Below are 13,334 nucleotides of genomic sequence, written 5' to 3'. Positions count from 1 at the left end.
CAAATGGTACCTGCAGGGCCGTCCAGTTTGGTCTGTATGCTATTGGCCTGTATGGTGTCTGAGAGAAATTATTTAGGGGGGCCTGGATGGCTCAGTCGGTCAAGCATCCAACTCTTGGTTTCCACTCAGGTTGTGATCTCACGGTCTGCAAGATCGAGCCCCACGTCAGACTCCGCGCTAACAGTATGGAGCCTGCTTGGGATTTTCTCTCTCTCTCCCTCTCTCTCTGTCCCTCCCCCACTTGCCCCACCCCTCAAAATAAATAAATAAATTTTAAAAAAGTATTTAGGGGTGCCGGGTTGGCTCATTTGATTAAGCGTCTGAGTCTTGCTTTCGGCTCAGGTCATTATCTCATGGTTTGTGAGATCGAGACCCACATCAGGCTCTGTGCTGATGGTGCGGAGCCTGCTTGGGAGTCTCTCTCCCTGTCTCTCTCAAAATAAATAGATAAACTTAAAAAAAAAAAGAAAGAAACTATTTAACCTGTTGCCATATTTCATCAGGAGGGTTCCTGTGACAGTTGCCATCTTTCTCTTGGCAATTGAGACATCTGGCAGCTTGGGTCCCATGAGCCCCCGCTGAAACACAGGTGCACTGCAGTCTGGGCAGTGACCCCCACCAGGGCCCCCTTCCCCTCGCTGCTCCTCCCCACCCCGATTTTCAGGCAGGTGTTAGGCTGCAGACAGGTGTTGGCTGTCCTGACGTCCTGATCACATGAGGAACCCGCTGCTGACCCCGCGACACCTGCTACCATCTAGGGTCATCGGAGCCTTCCTTCCGGGGGGCTGCTTTGTGGGTGTCTCCCTGATGACGCCAGAGCAGCAGCTTCGCCACCCAACCTGCCCCCAGCGCCTGCCTCCGACGGCGGGTCTTGTCCGCGAAAAGAGAAACGTTTAAGAAAATATAAGCACCGCCTCTCAATGTTGACAGCAAGCTTTCCATGCTGGCTGGCAGAGGCTTTCGCTTTCAGATTCGTCTTTAATCTTAACTGCCCGGGCTCTCAGCTCGCCACGGTTTCGGCTGCAGCCAAGTCAGTGAGCGTTTCCAGACTCGGAGTCCGCGGGACAGTCAGGGGCCAGAAAGGGACAGCCAGCCCTGTGCTTCAGAGACAGCACCGGTGCTGGTCCTGTGTGATCCTTGGTGTTCAGGGGACGTGGGGGACAATCTGGGGAATGCCCGCCCTTGTCCGAACGGGGCGGCTGATCCTCTGTGTCGAGCAGCTACCGCCCGGGTCCTCCTGGGGAACGTCCCTAACCGGCTCTTCTCTCGGTGTCCCCGTGATACCCCGGGGCTCGGCCTGTCTCACACCTCTCCTCTTTTTTGTCCTGTTTTCCACCAGGTGGCAGCAGACGTCGAAGTCTTTAGGTTTGTCCGGCAGCTTGCAGCCCGCAGGTGCCAAAGCTGACGCCCTCAGGGAAGAGATGGACGAGGCCGCCAACCGAGTGGAGATTTGCAGGGTATCCGCCCCCCCCCAACTTTGCTCCTCCTCACTGGGACAGATGGGGGAGCCCTCAGGGAGTCCCTGATTCTTCACCAGAGTTGTAGGAAAACCCTAAGGGTGAGGTCTGGTTGGACTGAACGTCCCCAGGCTTGCCCACGGGCATCCCCAGAGCCAGGATGAGCCCTAAGAGCTGGGGCTTTGAGGCGACCTAGACTGGGGGGTGGGGTTGGTGGCAGTGGTGGGTTATCAACAGGGTTCCTGCGTGGCAGGCAAAGAGGAAATGGCCTTGGCCTCCGTGCGAAGCGTTTGTAGGGCGCTCTGAGTCCCACAGGATAGATTCCAGGCTGGAAAGAACAGTCGAGAATCTAGACGGTAGGCGAACCTTGACTCACTGCTGGTATTAAATTGTTTAGCTTCTGGTTCACGCTTTAATACTCCCTGAGCCCTTTTATCCGTCTCTCGCCTCCCGGGACACAGTTAATGATGACGCTGGAATGCTGACCGAGGAGATAGTCACGGACGAGACACGTTCCCTCTGGTTTAAGAGAGAAATAGTTGCCTTGGAGCTGATAGGCGTTAATTGGCAACATGCCGTTTATGGAGCTCTGTGTCTATGCACATCTGTATGCGTGCGCTCAGGTCCGTTTGGCTTTAGGTCCAAGGAACAGTCTATGCACGTCTGTATACGTGCGCTCAGGTCCGTTTGGGTTCAGATCCGGGGAACAGTCTATGCACGTCTGTATACGTGTGCTCAGGTCCGTTTGTGTTTAGGTCCGTTTGAGTTTAGAGCCGACGAACAGTCTATGCAAATCTGTATACGTGCGCTCAGGTCCGTTTGGCTTAAGATGTTAGGCACAGGCTATGCACTTATGTATACGTGCGCTCAGGTCCGTTTGGGTTCAGATCCGGGGAACAGTCTATGCACATCTGTATGCGTGGCCTCAGGTCCGTTTGGCTTCAGTCGGAAGAACAGTCTATGCATGTCTGTATATGTGCGCTCAGGTCCGTTTGGTTCAGATCCAACGAACAAACGTGTCATGTTCCTGGAAGTACGCTGGGAACCAGGTGTCTTTATGTCCTGCGCTTTTAGCAGAGAATAGCCACTTTGCATGCAGACATCTCTGATCTTTGTGGCCTTTTCTAGTCTCATCCGCTGGCCCCTGGGCGCATCCTTTTACAGCGCAGGTGGCTTTGACCTTGCATTCAGATGACGTTCAGGGTCAGATAGCATTTCTCTCTGGAAATTAGCACCACTGGCCAATCTGTCAAGAACTCATGATCTCTCCACCTGCAGTGCTATGGAATCCAGCAAAGTAAAACTTTGAAATACTTCATCAGATCCAGGACTCCTCATGAGTAAGTACAGCTTATTTGCCATCGTAACGTGGCAATGTGTTCCTTAGGTAAGAATCTTGTTTCTTGGGGCACCTGGGTGGCTCAGTCAGTTAAGTGTCTGACTTTGGCCCAGGTCACGATCTCGCGGTTCACGAGTTCGAGCCCCGTGTCAGGCTCTGTGCTGACAGCTCAGAGCCTGGAGCCTGCTTTGGATTCTCTGTCCTCCTCTCTCTCTCTCTGTCCTCCTCTCTCTCTCTGTCCCTCCCCTGCTTGTGCTCTGTCTCTCTCTCAAAAATAAATAAAAACATTTAAAAAACACTTTTTTTTAAAGAATCTTGTTTCTTACAAAATTATACCTTAACACACAAGAGACGGTGGTGTCGAGGGGGTGCTGGATAGGACTATCCAACTACATCAGAACAGAACTTTAATACCTTCATTGGTCCATGCCTTTTTACAGTTGCTATTTTTACCAAAAACTATGTTAGTTTCCTCTTCACAGGTTAAAAAAGTGATACAATTTACCATAACCAGTGAAAAAGTACAAAAACATATCAAGAAAAGCACCAGTAATTCCCCCCCGCCCCATTCCTGCCCAGCAACCCTTTTGCTTCCAAAGAGGATGACCAAGTCCCCCTGCTCACCGATATTTATTTTTAAATTTGTTTAATGTGTCTTTATTTTTGAGAGAGAGAGACACACACACAGCACAAGCAGCGGAGGGGCAGAGAGAGAGGGAGACACAGAATCGGAAGCAGGCTCCAGGCTCCGAGCTGTCAGCACAGAGCCCGACGCCGGGCTCAAACCCACGAACCGCGAGATCATGACCTGAGCCGAAGTCAGACGCTTAACTGACTGAGCCACCCAGGTGCCCCTCTAATTGCCTATTTTTGTTGGCATTTGAACTAACATTTCTACTTTCCTTAAATGCCAGTTTATAGATGTTCCCCGCATATTCAGGTTATTCAACTTTCTTCTACCTGTTGTGTCCCAAGTCATTTTCCAGTCTGCGGTTAGTCTTTGTTGATGTCTGCCATTAAAAACTTGTTTATATGTATATGTTTCCCTTGCACGGGGATAAGATTCCAGGCATCTTCCACCTTAAGGTTAAAGCATTTGGCCCGGTCTGTGTTTTGAATATTGGGCATTTCAGCAGAGGTACAGTGGTATCTCCTTGTTGTTCTAAATTGTACTTCCCTAACGACATAAGATGATGAACATTTTCTCATGCACTTACTTGCTATCCGTCTATGTTCTTTGGAGACGTGTTTGTGTAGGTCTTTTGTCCATTTTTCAATTGGGTTATTTAATAGCATGTTGTTAAAAAAAATTTTTTTTTAATGTTTATTTATTTTTGAGAGCTAGAGATAGAGCGTGAACGGGGGAGGGGCAGAGAGAGAGGGAGACACAGAATGGGAGGCAGGCTCCAGGCTCCGAGCAGTCAGCAAAGAGCCCGACACGGGGCTTGAACCCACAAACTGTGAGAGCATGACCTGAGCCAAGATCCAAGAGTCGGAGGCTGAACCGACTGAGCCCCAACAATCTTTGAATTGGTGTGTTTAGACCATTGATGTTTAAGTGATTATTGAATATAGTAATACCTACCATAATTCTTCCTGTCTTCTATTTGTTTCTCTTGTTCTCTGTTACTATTTTTGCTCTCAGGGTTTCTGCCTTTTGAGGCTTCACTTTAGCCTTTCAAGTGGCTTTGCTTTTTCTCCTTTCTTGGTATATTAATTATACTTTCATTAGGGTTTATGTTTTTAGTGGGAGCCCAAGAGTTTGCAATATATATTTATAACGCATCCAAGTCCACTTTGGAAGAGCTGTTTAGCATTTCCCATATAGTGCAAGTATGTCTCAGTGAGAAAATACCCCTAGTTCCTTCCACTGACTTGTACCTAAGCATTCGTAAGCACGGGTGTGCTTGACTATATCCGTTACATGGATACATGACTGTATCCATGTAATCATACACCACGTAATCATGTGTGTTTTTCTGAATGCATGGATACGTTCACATATGTGTAAGTACATTGTTGCTTGCAAATTTATCCCGTAGATTAAGCATGAGAAAGATAAAAGTTTTATGGTATCTTCACTTAGTCCTTCTCTAATGCTCGTCCTTTCTTTGTGAGCGTCTGAGTTTCTGACCTTTATCTTTTTCATTCTGTCTTAACATTTTTTTCCACACGTTTCTTGTAAGACAGGTCTACTGGCAACAAATCCCGTAAATTTCTTCAAATCCCTTTAAAAAAAATTTTTTTTTAATGTTTTACTTATTTTTGAGAGAGAGAGACAGAGCATGAATAGGGGAGGGGCAGAGAGAGAGAGGGAGATGTAGAATCTAAGCAGGCTCCAGGCTCTGAGCTGTCAGCACAGAGCCCGATGTGGGGCTCGAACTCATGAGCTGTGAGATCATGACCTGAGCCGAAGTTGGGCGCTTAACCAACTGAGCCACTCAGGTACTCCTCTTTAAGTCCCTTTTGAAAGTAATTTTGCAGTGTATGGGTTTCTAGGTTGGTGGGCTTTTTTTTTTTCCCCCCTCTTCTCCATACTTTAAATATTTTACTCTACCCTCTTCTGGCTTTGCATGTTTTCTGAGGAGAGGTCAGATGTAATTGTTATCTTCAGTGTTCTGCTAAAACATTTTTAACCTCTGGCTTCTTTCAGTATTTCTTCTTTGTTTTTGATTTTCTGAAGTTTGAATATGCTATGCTATGCCTAGGTGTCTTTTTTTTTTTTTTAACTAAAATCCCTAATATCCCAACTCAATCTTGCTAATATTTTTTAATTTAACTATAAGAACGGGGTGCCTGGGTGACTCAGTTGGTTGAGTGTCCAACTCTTAATTTTGGCTCAGGTCATGATCTCACGGTTCATGAGATCAAGCCCACATTTGGCCCTGTGCTGACAGTGTGGTACCTGCTTGGAATTCTCTCTCACCCTCCCTCCCTCCCCCCCCAAATGTAAATAAAAACTTAAAAAGAGGGGCGCCTGGGTGGCGCAGTCGGTTGAGCGTCCGACTTCAGCCAGGTCACGATCTCACGGCCCGTGAGTTCGAGCCCCGCGTCAGGCTCTGGGCTGATGGCTCGGAGCCTGGAGCCTGTTTCCGATTCTGTGTCTCCCTCTCTCTCTGCCCCTCCCCCGTTCATGCTCTGTCTCTCTCTGTCCCAAAAATAAATAAATAAAAAACGTTGAAAAAAAAAAAAAAAACTTAAAAAGAAATACTTTTAAATAAATTTAACTATAAGGAAATACAAAACCAGAATTAATTTTAAACTGCAGAATTTATCCTAAGGAAATAATCAAGAGACGGGTGCAAATCTATACGAACACATGCTTTCCAAGTGTTGTAATGAAAAGTTAGAAACACAGTATCCAGCAACAGACTGGTTGGTCTGTTCAATATATGGTCCATTCATACATTAAATGTCATGTGACCGTTAGATTGTTTCTCTGAGGGGGTGGGGGGGAATAAACTGCAACATGGTCTGGTCCCATTTTTGTAAACCAACCATAGAAAGTGTGGGACTGATGAAAATAGATACAATGTGAGCAGACATCACGTGTGTTTGTAGCGCTCTCTCTGTGTGGTGGGATTGCAGGTGAACTTGGGTATTTACTCTGTATTTTTTCCGAGTGTGGATTCATCGCAAAAGCAGAAAACAGATGATTTTTAAAACACGTTAAACTCTGGTGATGATTGATTTTTCTTTTCTTTATAAAGGAAATTTGCTCATGATTCACATAAATGGAAATTGGATTTAGTTTTCACTTTCATTCCTTACAATTCGGCTTATTTGGGACTGTCGTTAACTCAGTAAGACGGTAATCCGATTATACCTTTAAGAAATCCTTTCGTGTTCCTGAGGGCGCCCACAGATGGTCTGTCTGACTTTTCCAGCATCATCTTTTGGCATAGCTCAAATGCTGAGTCATCGAAGGTGTACCATTTAGTCTTTCAAGGGGTCCCTGCCTTTCCTCTGTGTGCTGAGCCATTTTTGTCATTCGACCCTTTGTTTTTTCCCTGCCTTGACCTACCTCCCTCACGGCTGCTGGTGATGGATGCCTCCTGACCAAAACTGTCTTAGGCATGGCAGATGAAGTTGGTTCCTCTAGAAACTGCTGGCTTCCGCAGTCCTACAAAGGCTTTCATTGTAGGGGAGCTCTGGTGAGGGGGAGCTGAGGCTTAGAACCCATTTTACCTGGGGGTGCCTGGGTGGCTCAGTCGGTCAAGCGTCCGACTTCGGCTCAGGTCATGATCTCACAGTTCGTGGGTTTGAGCCCCACGTCGGGCTCAGAGGCTGGAGCCTGCTTTGGATTCTGTCTCCTTCTCTCTCTGCCCCTCCCCACTTGTGCTCTGTCTCTCTCTGCCTCTCAAAAATAAAGAAACGTAATAATAAAAAAAAATTTTTTAAAAAAGAACCCATTTTACCCGTGGGGAAAATTGCCGCACCTTCATTTCTCATTCAGCAAATAGTTACAAAGCCTCTGCTGTGCAAAGCACATTTAAGACCGTGGAGGACGGGCAGGTGAGATCCTTGAACTCTTTCTTGGTAGCCACTCCCCCCAAATACAGCACTTACCTAAGATGGTTAGATGAGAACTCCATGTGACGTCGTGCCTGGCACCTAGATTCTTCCCCACGAATGTTAATTCATTTCTTTTTAAAAATCTTTTTAATGTTTATTTATTTTTGAGAGAGAGAGAGACAGAGACAGAACGAGTGGGGGAGGGGCAGAGAGAGAGGGAGACACAGAATCCAAAGCAGGCTCCAGGCTCTGAGCTGTCAGCACAGAGCCCGACACGGGGCTAAAACTCACAGACCTCAAACTCACAGACCGCGAGATCATGACCTGAGCCCAAGAGGGACACTTAGCCCACTGAGCCACCCAGGTGCCCAGAATGTTAATTCATTTCTTTCCTGTTTCTTCATCCTTTGAAACTGGACCAAGTGTAGCATTGACTGATCTGTGCTTAAAGCTCTCCAAAGAACAGATTTCCCTTTTAACTCTGTGCCTTGTAGGTTCCTTGTAGGTGCCTTGTAGTTCAACAGTGTCTGCCTGTCCAGGGTCCTGGAAAAGGAAACAGATCCCTGCTCATGTTCCAATGCCCTCACTGAGCCTGGCTTCATTGGCAGCTGGGGGGCAGGGGGGCTGAGGGTTGTGAGGTTGGTGTAGAATGTTTGGTGGGAAGGGGGGGCAGTCCATGAAACAGCCTCTTCCTGAAGCATGTGGTGGCTCGCCTTCCTTCATTCAGCATCTCGATCCGCTTTCTAGGGCTGTTCTCATAGTTTCCGCAACGCACGCGTGATAGATTCTTCTCTGCTCAGCTGAGCGTCTCTTGTAAAGATCTGTCTCTTGCAGAGATCCGGGAGGAACTCTAGAGACCACCTGACTTGGGCAGACAAGTTCAGAGACACGACAGGCTAATGGACATGCTCAGTGACGGAGTCTGCAGTCCTACCCAAAACGTACCGTTAACTGCCCCCTTGCCCTGGGTGTTTCCATGGAAGTGAACCGCTCTCGAAAGAGAACGCACCCCAGACTCCGATCCAGCAAGAGGCCACTGCCCCCTGATCCCGCGGAGAGCTGGATGGTGCAGGACGGTCAACACCCCGAGACTTGCGCATGACGTGGGCAGAGCCCGCGCTCTTCCCAATGTTGAATCAGCAGCCCTGCTTTGAACCGGCCCACCTGTTTTAGCCACCTTCCCCCCAACTGTTGTGTTTCCACTTCTCGCCCAGACGCGGGTGACCAGCCAGTCAGTGGTGAGGATGAAGGAGAGCAGAGCGGTTCAGGGATCAGGGAAAGGAAGTGGCAGGCCATTTCAGGGAGGGCAGGAGCGCCCCTTGTCCTCGGAGGGAGTGCCGGCCGCGGAGATGTGTGGAAGTGATTTGCACATCACTCCCCCACACCAGCCTTCCTGACTCTGGACTCTGGCTCACGTGTTACAATCCCCGGGGAGACTACCGGCCTAGGTGTTCTTTTCACACTTACTCATCCTCTGGAGTCCTGGTTGGGAGACACAGGGACGCCCATGAGGAAACTTGGCCATGTGTCAGGAATTATTAAAAACGGGATTTCACAGTGGTGAAGGCTCCTGCTTCCTTCAGCGGTGAAGGCTTCCTGTGATGTCTAGGCTCACGCGTTAGCTGCTCGATTGTTTTATGTTTGGCCTCAGTGCTGCGTTTCCCCTCCCGCAGGACCAGCTCTCGGCGGACATGTACAGTTTTGTGGCCAAAGAAATCGACTATGCAAACTACTTTCAAACGGTAAGGGTCCAGAAAGGTAAGAGCCCTTAAAATTTGGTCCCAAGAGGCAGGGTGTGGACAGGAAGGAAGGGGGTGTGGAACCAAATGGTGGAACACACTATGGGAAAGAATATGGTATTTAATGGTTCTGTCTGTGAATAAATCCTGTCTTCTATTTCCCTTTGCATGGATTTCACTAAAAACCTAAGAGTAAAACTCAACCCATCCGTCCATGCAGATGATTGCAATTCTGTCGTCTGTAACAGTGGTTCTCAGGGGTGATTTTGTCCCCTCTTCCAGTGGATGTCTGGCCATGTCTGCAGACGTTTGGGACTGTCACCATTGGGGGAGGTGCACCTAGGGTCAGGAGTGCTGCTGAACATCTTACAGTGCACAGGACAGCCTCCCACAGCAAAGAGTGACTCCATCCCAAATGTCCATCAGGCCAAGGTTAAGACGCCCTGGTCTATCATAAACAGGGAGCTTGGGAAGGAGATGATAACCCCCCAGCAAATATTTGTTTTTCATTTCGATCTTGGCCAAAGACCATGACAAGTAGGTAAACGATGATTAAGGTGGCCTCTCATCGATGAAAGCAGATTAAGAAACAGGTCTGAGTCATCCATACTTGAATAATCTGGTCCAAATAATTAAGACCCTGGCTCTTTACCAGGGTAAGTGCAAGGCAAGTCAAAAACAAAACAGAACAGGGGTGCCTGGGTGGCTCAGTCGGTTAAGCGTCCAACTTTGGCTCAGGTCATGATCTCACAGTTCGTGAGTTCAAATCCCACGTCGGGCTCTGTGCTGACAGCTCAGAGCCTGGTCCTGCTTGGGATTCTGTGTCTCCCTCTCTCTCTCTCTGCCCCTGCCCGCTTGCGCTCTGTCTCTCTCTCTCAAAAATAAACGTTAAAAATAGTTTTTTAAAAACAAAGCAGAGCAAAACAAAACCAGCAACAATTCAAAACACCTGAGAGAAAAACCACAAGTTAAAAATCCAGGTTAAGCTCGCCTGCCTTTAACTCTGGGGGATAAGATGAAAACTTTAAATGATCCAGGAAGTGATGGGATGATAAGGAAGGAAGGTAAAGAGAAGAAAGAGGACTGGAACGTTTACGATGGAAGCGTAGCAGCAGAGGCAAGGGCCGGTCACAGCTGTGATCGGCGAGTGGTCCAGACATTCAGATGAATCCCTTCTATCCTGAAAAAGCACTGATAAGCATATTCCTTCCAACCTGGACGGTTTATTTAAAAATAGCAGCACGTTCACAAGTTTATTCCATCGGGTATATGTACAGAGGTAATATTTTAAAATTTCTTAAATGAATGACCTTTTTGACATTCCAAAGCCACCTTGGACTGCCTCCTTCCTACTTATGGACCATTTATTCTGGTGCTCGGATTTTTTTGTTTTTTTAATTCATGTTTTTAGGTTTCACTCGGAGGTCAAGGTTATCTACTGTCCGCGTCGAGCATTTGAACAGAACGGTTCCCTCCCCTCCCCTGGTGCACGCACACCCGATGGCGGGGTGGGGGTTCGGAAATGGTGTTGTTCCCTGGGGTTTGTCTGCCCTTGTGGACACTTCAGCCGCTGGTTTAGCGGTGGGATGGTCAAAAGTGGGCAAATTGAAAGAATTTGATTTTTGGGGTTGTATCACGAGAGCCAAAGCCGTTTCACCACCAAGGTACTCACAGAGGATGCTACATCAAGCCACACACGTTTTCTTTTCTTTTTTCTTTTAAGTTCATTTTGAGAGAGAGAGTAAGTGGGGGAGGGGCAGATGGAGAGGGAGAGAGAGAGAGAGAGAGAGAGAATATCCGAAGCAGGCTCCCTGCTGTCAACATGGAGCCTCATACGGCGCTCGAGCTCACGAGCCATGAGACCACGACCTGAACCAAAACCAAGAGTCGGTCGCTTACCTGACTGAACCACCCGGGCGTCTCAAGCCACACGTTTTCTGATCACTTACATATCAAACCCATTTTGCAGAGGGGTGCCTGGGTGGCTCAGTCGGGTAAGCGACTGACTCTTGGTTTCGGCTCAGGTCGTGATCTCACGGTTCATGGGATCGAGCCCCATGTTGGGCTCTGCACTGACCACACAGAACCTCCTTGGGATATTCTCTCTCTCTCCCTCTCTCTCTCTGTGCCCCTCCCCAGCTCGCTCGTGCGCTCTCTGTCTCTCTCAAAATTTAAAAAAAAAAAAAAAAAAAGCTGTATAAACTCACCTTACAGAAACCAAGATCCATACAGACTAGCATACAGCTCGGTCTTCCAGGGAAACAGAATTTCCAGGCCAATCTCTAAGTGCGTTTCCCACTTGTTTTCCTATCGCTTTCCTCCCTTTGCTGCTTTTGCTTTGAGGATGGGGTGCCAGGCGAGGTCCCGTCGCCGTGGAGGCCAGCTCTCCGTGTCAGGCTCCCGGCCTGGGGTGGTCCCCCTGTTCCTTCGTGGTTCTCCGGCTCCCCGAGATTTCCACTTCCGGCGAGTTCTCTGCTGCCGAGGCTCGGGGGGAAGCATGCTGCAGCCGTCACATTCGGTGGATGAGAGAGCAGGGGACTCGCGCCTCCTCGCAGGGCACCCCGCCGGGGCCAGCCTCCTGTGCGCCCCAGCCTCCCGTGCACCCCAGCCTCCCGCGAGCGATAACCTTGTCCTTGTGTTTTCTCAGCTAATAGAAGTGCAGGCAGAATACCACAGGAAGTCCCTGACGCTCCTGCAGGCTGTGCTGCCCCAGATAAAGGCACAGCAGGGTGAGTGAGCTGGGGGGTGGGGGGGCCGAGTGCCTTGTGAGCCGAGACTGTTCCCTGTCTTCCAGCCCCCCTTACGCTCTCTCAACAGAGCCACATCTGTTTATTTTTTTAATTTTTAAGTGTATTTATGTTGAGGGAGAGGGGGGAAGGGGCAGAGAGAGAGAGAGAGAGAGAGAGAGAGAATCCCAGGCAGGCTCCATGCTCTCAGCACAGAGCCTAATGTGGGACTTGAACCCACAAACCAGAGATCACGACCTGAGCTGAAATCAAGAGTCGGATGTTTAACCGACTGAACCACCCAAGCGCCCCGACAGAACCACATTAGGTTGAGCTTCTGGAACTTAGAAGGCTGGTGCCTTGTTCTAATGGCGCACTCACACGCACGGCCGCCACGACGAGGTGACGAGTTGGGGGCTGTGCCCCGTGGAGGCAGGCCGGGCGGTCTGGACACAGCTAGCCAGCCGTCTGCCCCACCCAGTCCTGTCTCCCTCATCCCCAAAGCACAAAAACGGGGACCTAACTGGTCCTCCGTGTGTTTGATGGTCAGGAAGATCTGACCGGAGGGCAGACGTATCCGAGCACCAGTGACCTTCACTGACTGCCCACTGGCCTCTGTCGCTTGCCCCGCTCAGAGGCCTGGGTAGAGAAGCCTTCCTTCGGGAAGCCCCTGGAGGAGCACCTCATGATCAGCGGCCGGGAGATCGCCTTCCCCATTGAGGCCTGTGTGACGATGCTGCTGGAATGTGGAATGCAGGAGGAGGTAGGTCTGGGCGCGCCTCGACCCCCGCCTGAGCAGGGGTCTTCCTCCCTGTGACCGCGCCTCCAGGGTCTCCTTCTCTCTGGCCCCCAGCCACGCAGACGTGTGACGATACGGGGCAGCCCCCTCCCTCCCCAGCACACACACTGGTCCTGCTTCCTCCCATAAGCTTTTACTTTTCAGGGAGGGAGGGAGGGTTGTGGCAGGTGGACAGCACTGGCCTGAGGACCTTCTGGCCACACTCCAGGATCCCGTCTTCATATTGAGCAGGACGTGGCTGTGCTGCGGCTGCTGCTGGTGCTGCCTCTGGTGGTCCTTCCTCCTCCTCCTCCTCCTTCCTCCTACCCCCTCCTCCTCTTCCTCCCCCCTTCCCCTCCTCCCCCTCCTCTCCCTCCTTCTCCTCCCCCTGTCCTCCATCCTCCTCCACCCTCCTCCTCCTCCTCCCCCTCCTCCTTCCTCCTCCTCCTCCCCCTCCTCCTTCCTCCTCCTCCTCCCCCTCCTCCTTCCTCCTCCTCCTCCCCCTCCTCCTTCCTCTTCCCGCCCTCCTGCTCCTCCTTCTCCTCCCCACTCCTGCTCCTTCTTCCTCCTCCCCCTCCTCCCTCCTCCCCCCTCCTTCCTCCTCCACCCTCCTCCTCCTTCTCCCTCCTCCCCCTCTTCCTCTGCCTCCTCTCACCTCCTCTTCCCCCTCCTCCCCCTCCTCCTCCCCCCTCCCCCTTCTCCTCTCTCCTCTTCCTCCTCCTCCCCCTCCTCCTTCCTCCTCCTCCCTCCTCTTCCTCCTCCTTCCTCCCCCCCTCCTCC

The 13,334-nt window shown here is 50.2% G+C and overlaps 1 protein-coding gene across 6 annotated transcripts in view; it reads left to right on the top strand.

Annotated features, from left to right (window-relative positions):
• Positions 1–13,334, top strand: part of ARHGAP44 (Rho GTPase activating protein 44) — a 181,225-nt gene that overhangs the window by 131,379 nt on the left and 36,512 nt on the right. For all 6 annotated transcript variants that reach the window (XR_008418830.1, XM_053893121.1, XM_053893120.1 and 3 more), the window contains 4 exons: positions 1,340–1,457; positions 8,985–9,053; positions 11,698–11,779; positions 12,412–12,539. Coding sequence is in view for 5 of the 6 variants with exons in the window: in XM_053893121.1 (XP_053749096.1) it covers positions 1,340–1,457; positions 8,985–9,053; positions 11,698–11,779; positions 12,412–12,539 (397 nt within the window). In the remaining variant the exon portion in view is untranslated. The remainder of the gene's footprint in view (positions 1–1,339; positions 1,458–8,984; positions 9,054–11,697; positions 11,780–12,411; positions 12,540–13,334) is intronic.

This window comes from Panthera pardus, unplaced genomic scaffold, assembly GCF_024362965.1.
Source record: "Panthera pardus isolate Hobbes unplaced genomic scaffold, ASM2436296v1 HiC_scaffold_3, whole genome shotgun sequence".
NCBI lineage: Eukaryota > Metazoa > Chordata > Mammalia > Carnivora > Felidae > Panthera > Panthera pardus.
Note: the sequence above shows the minus strand (reverse complement) of the source record. Positions and strands in the feature narration are given on the sequence as shown.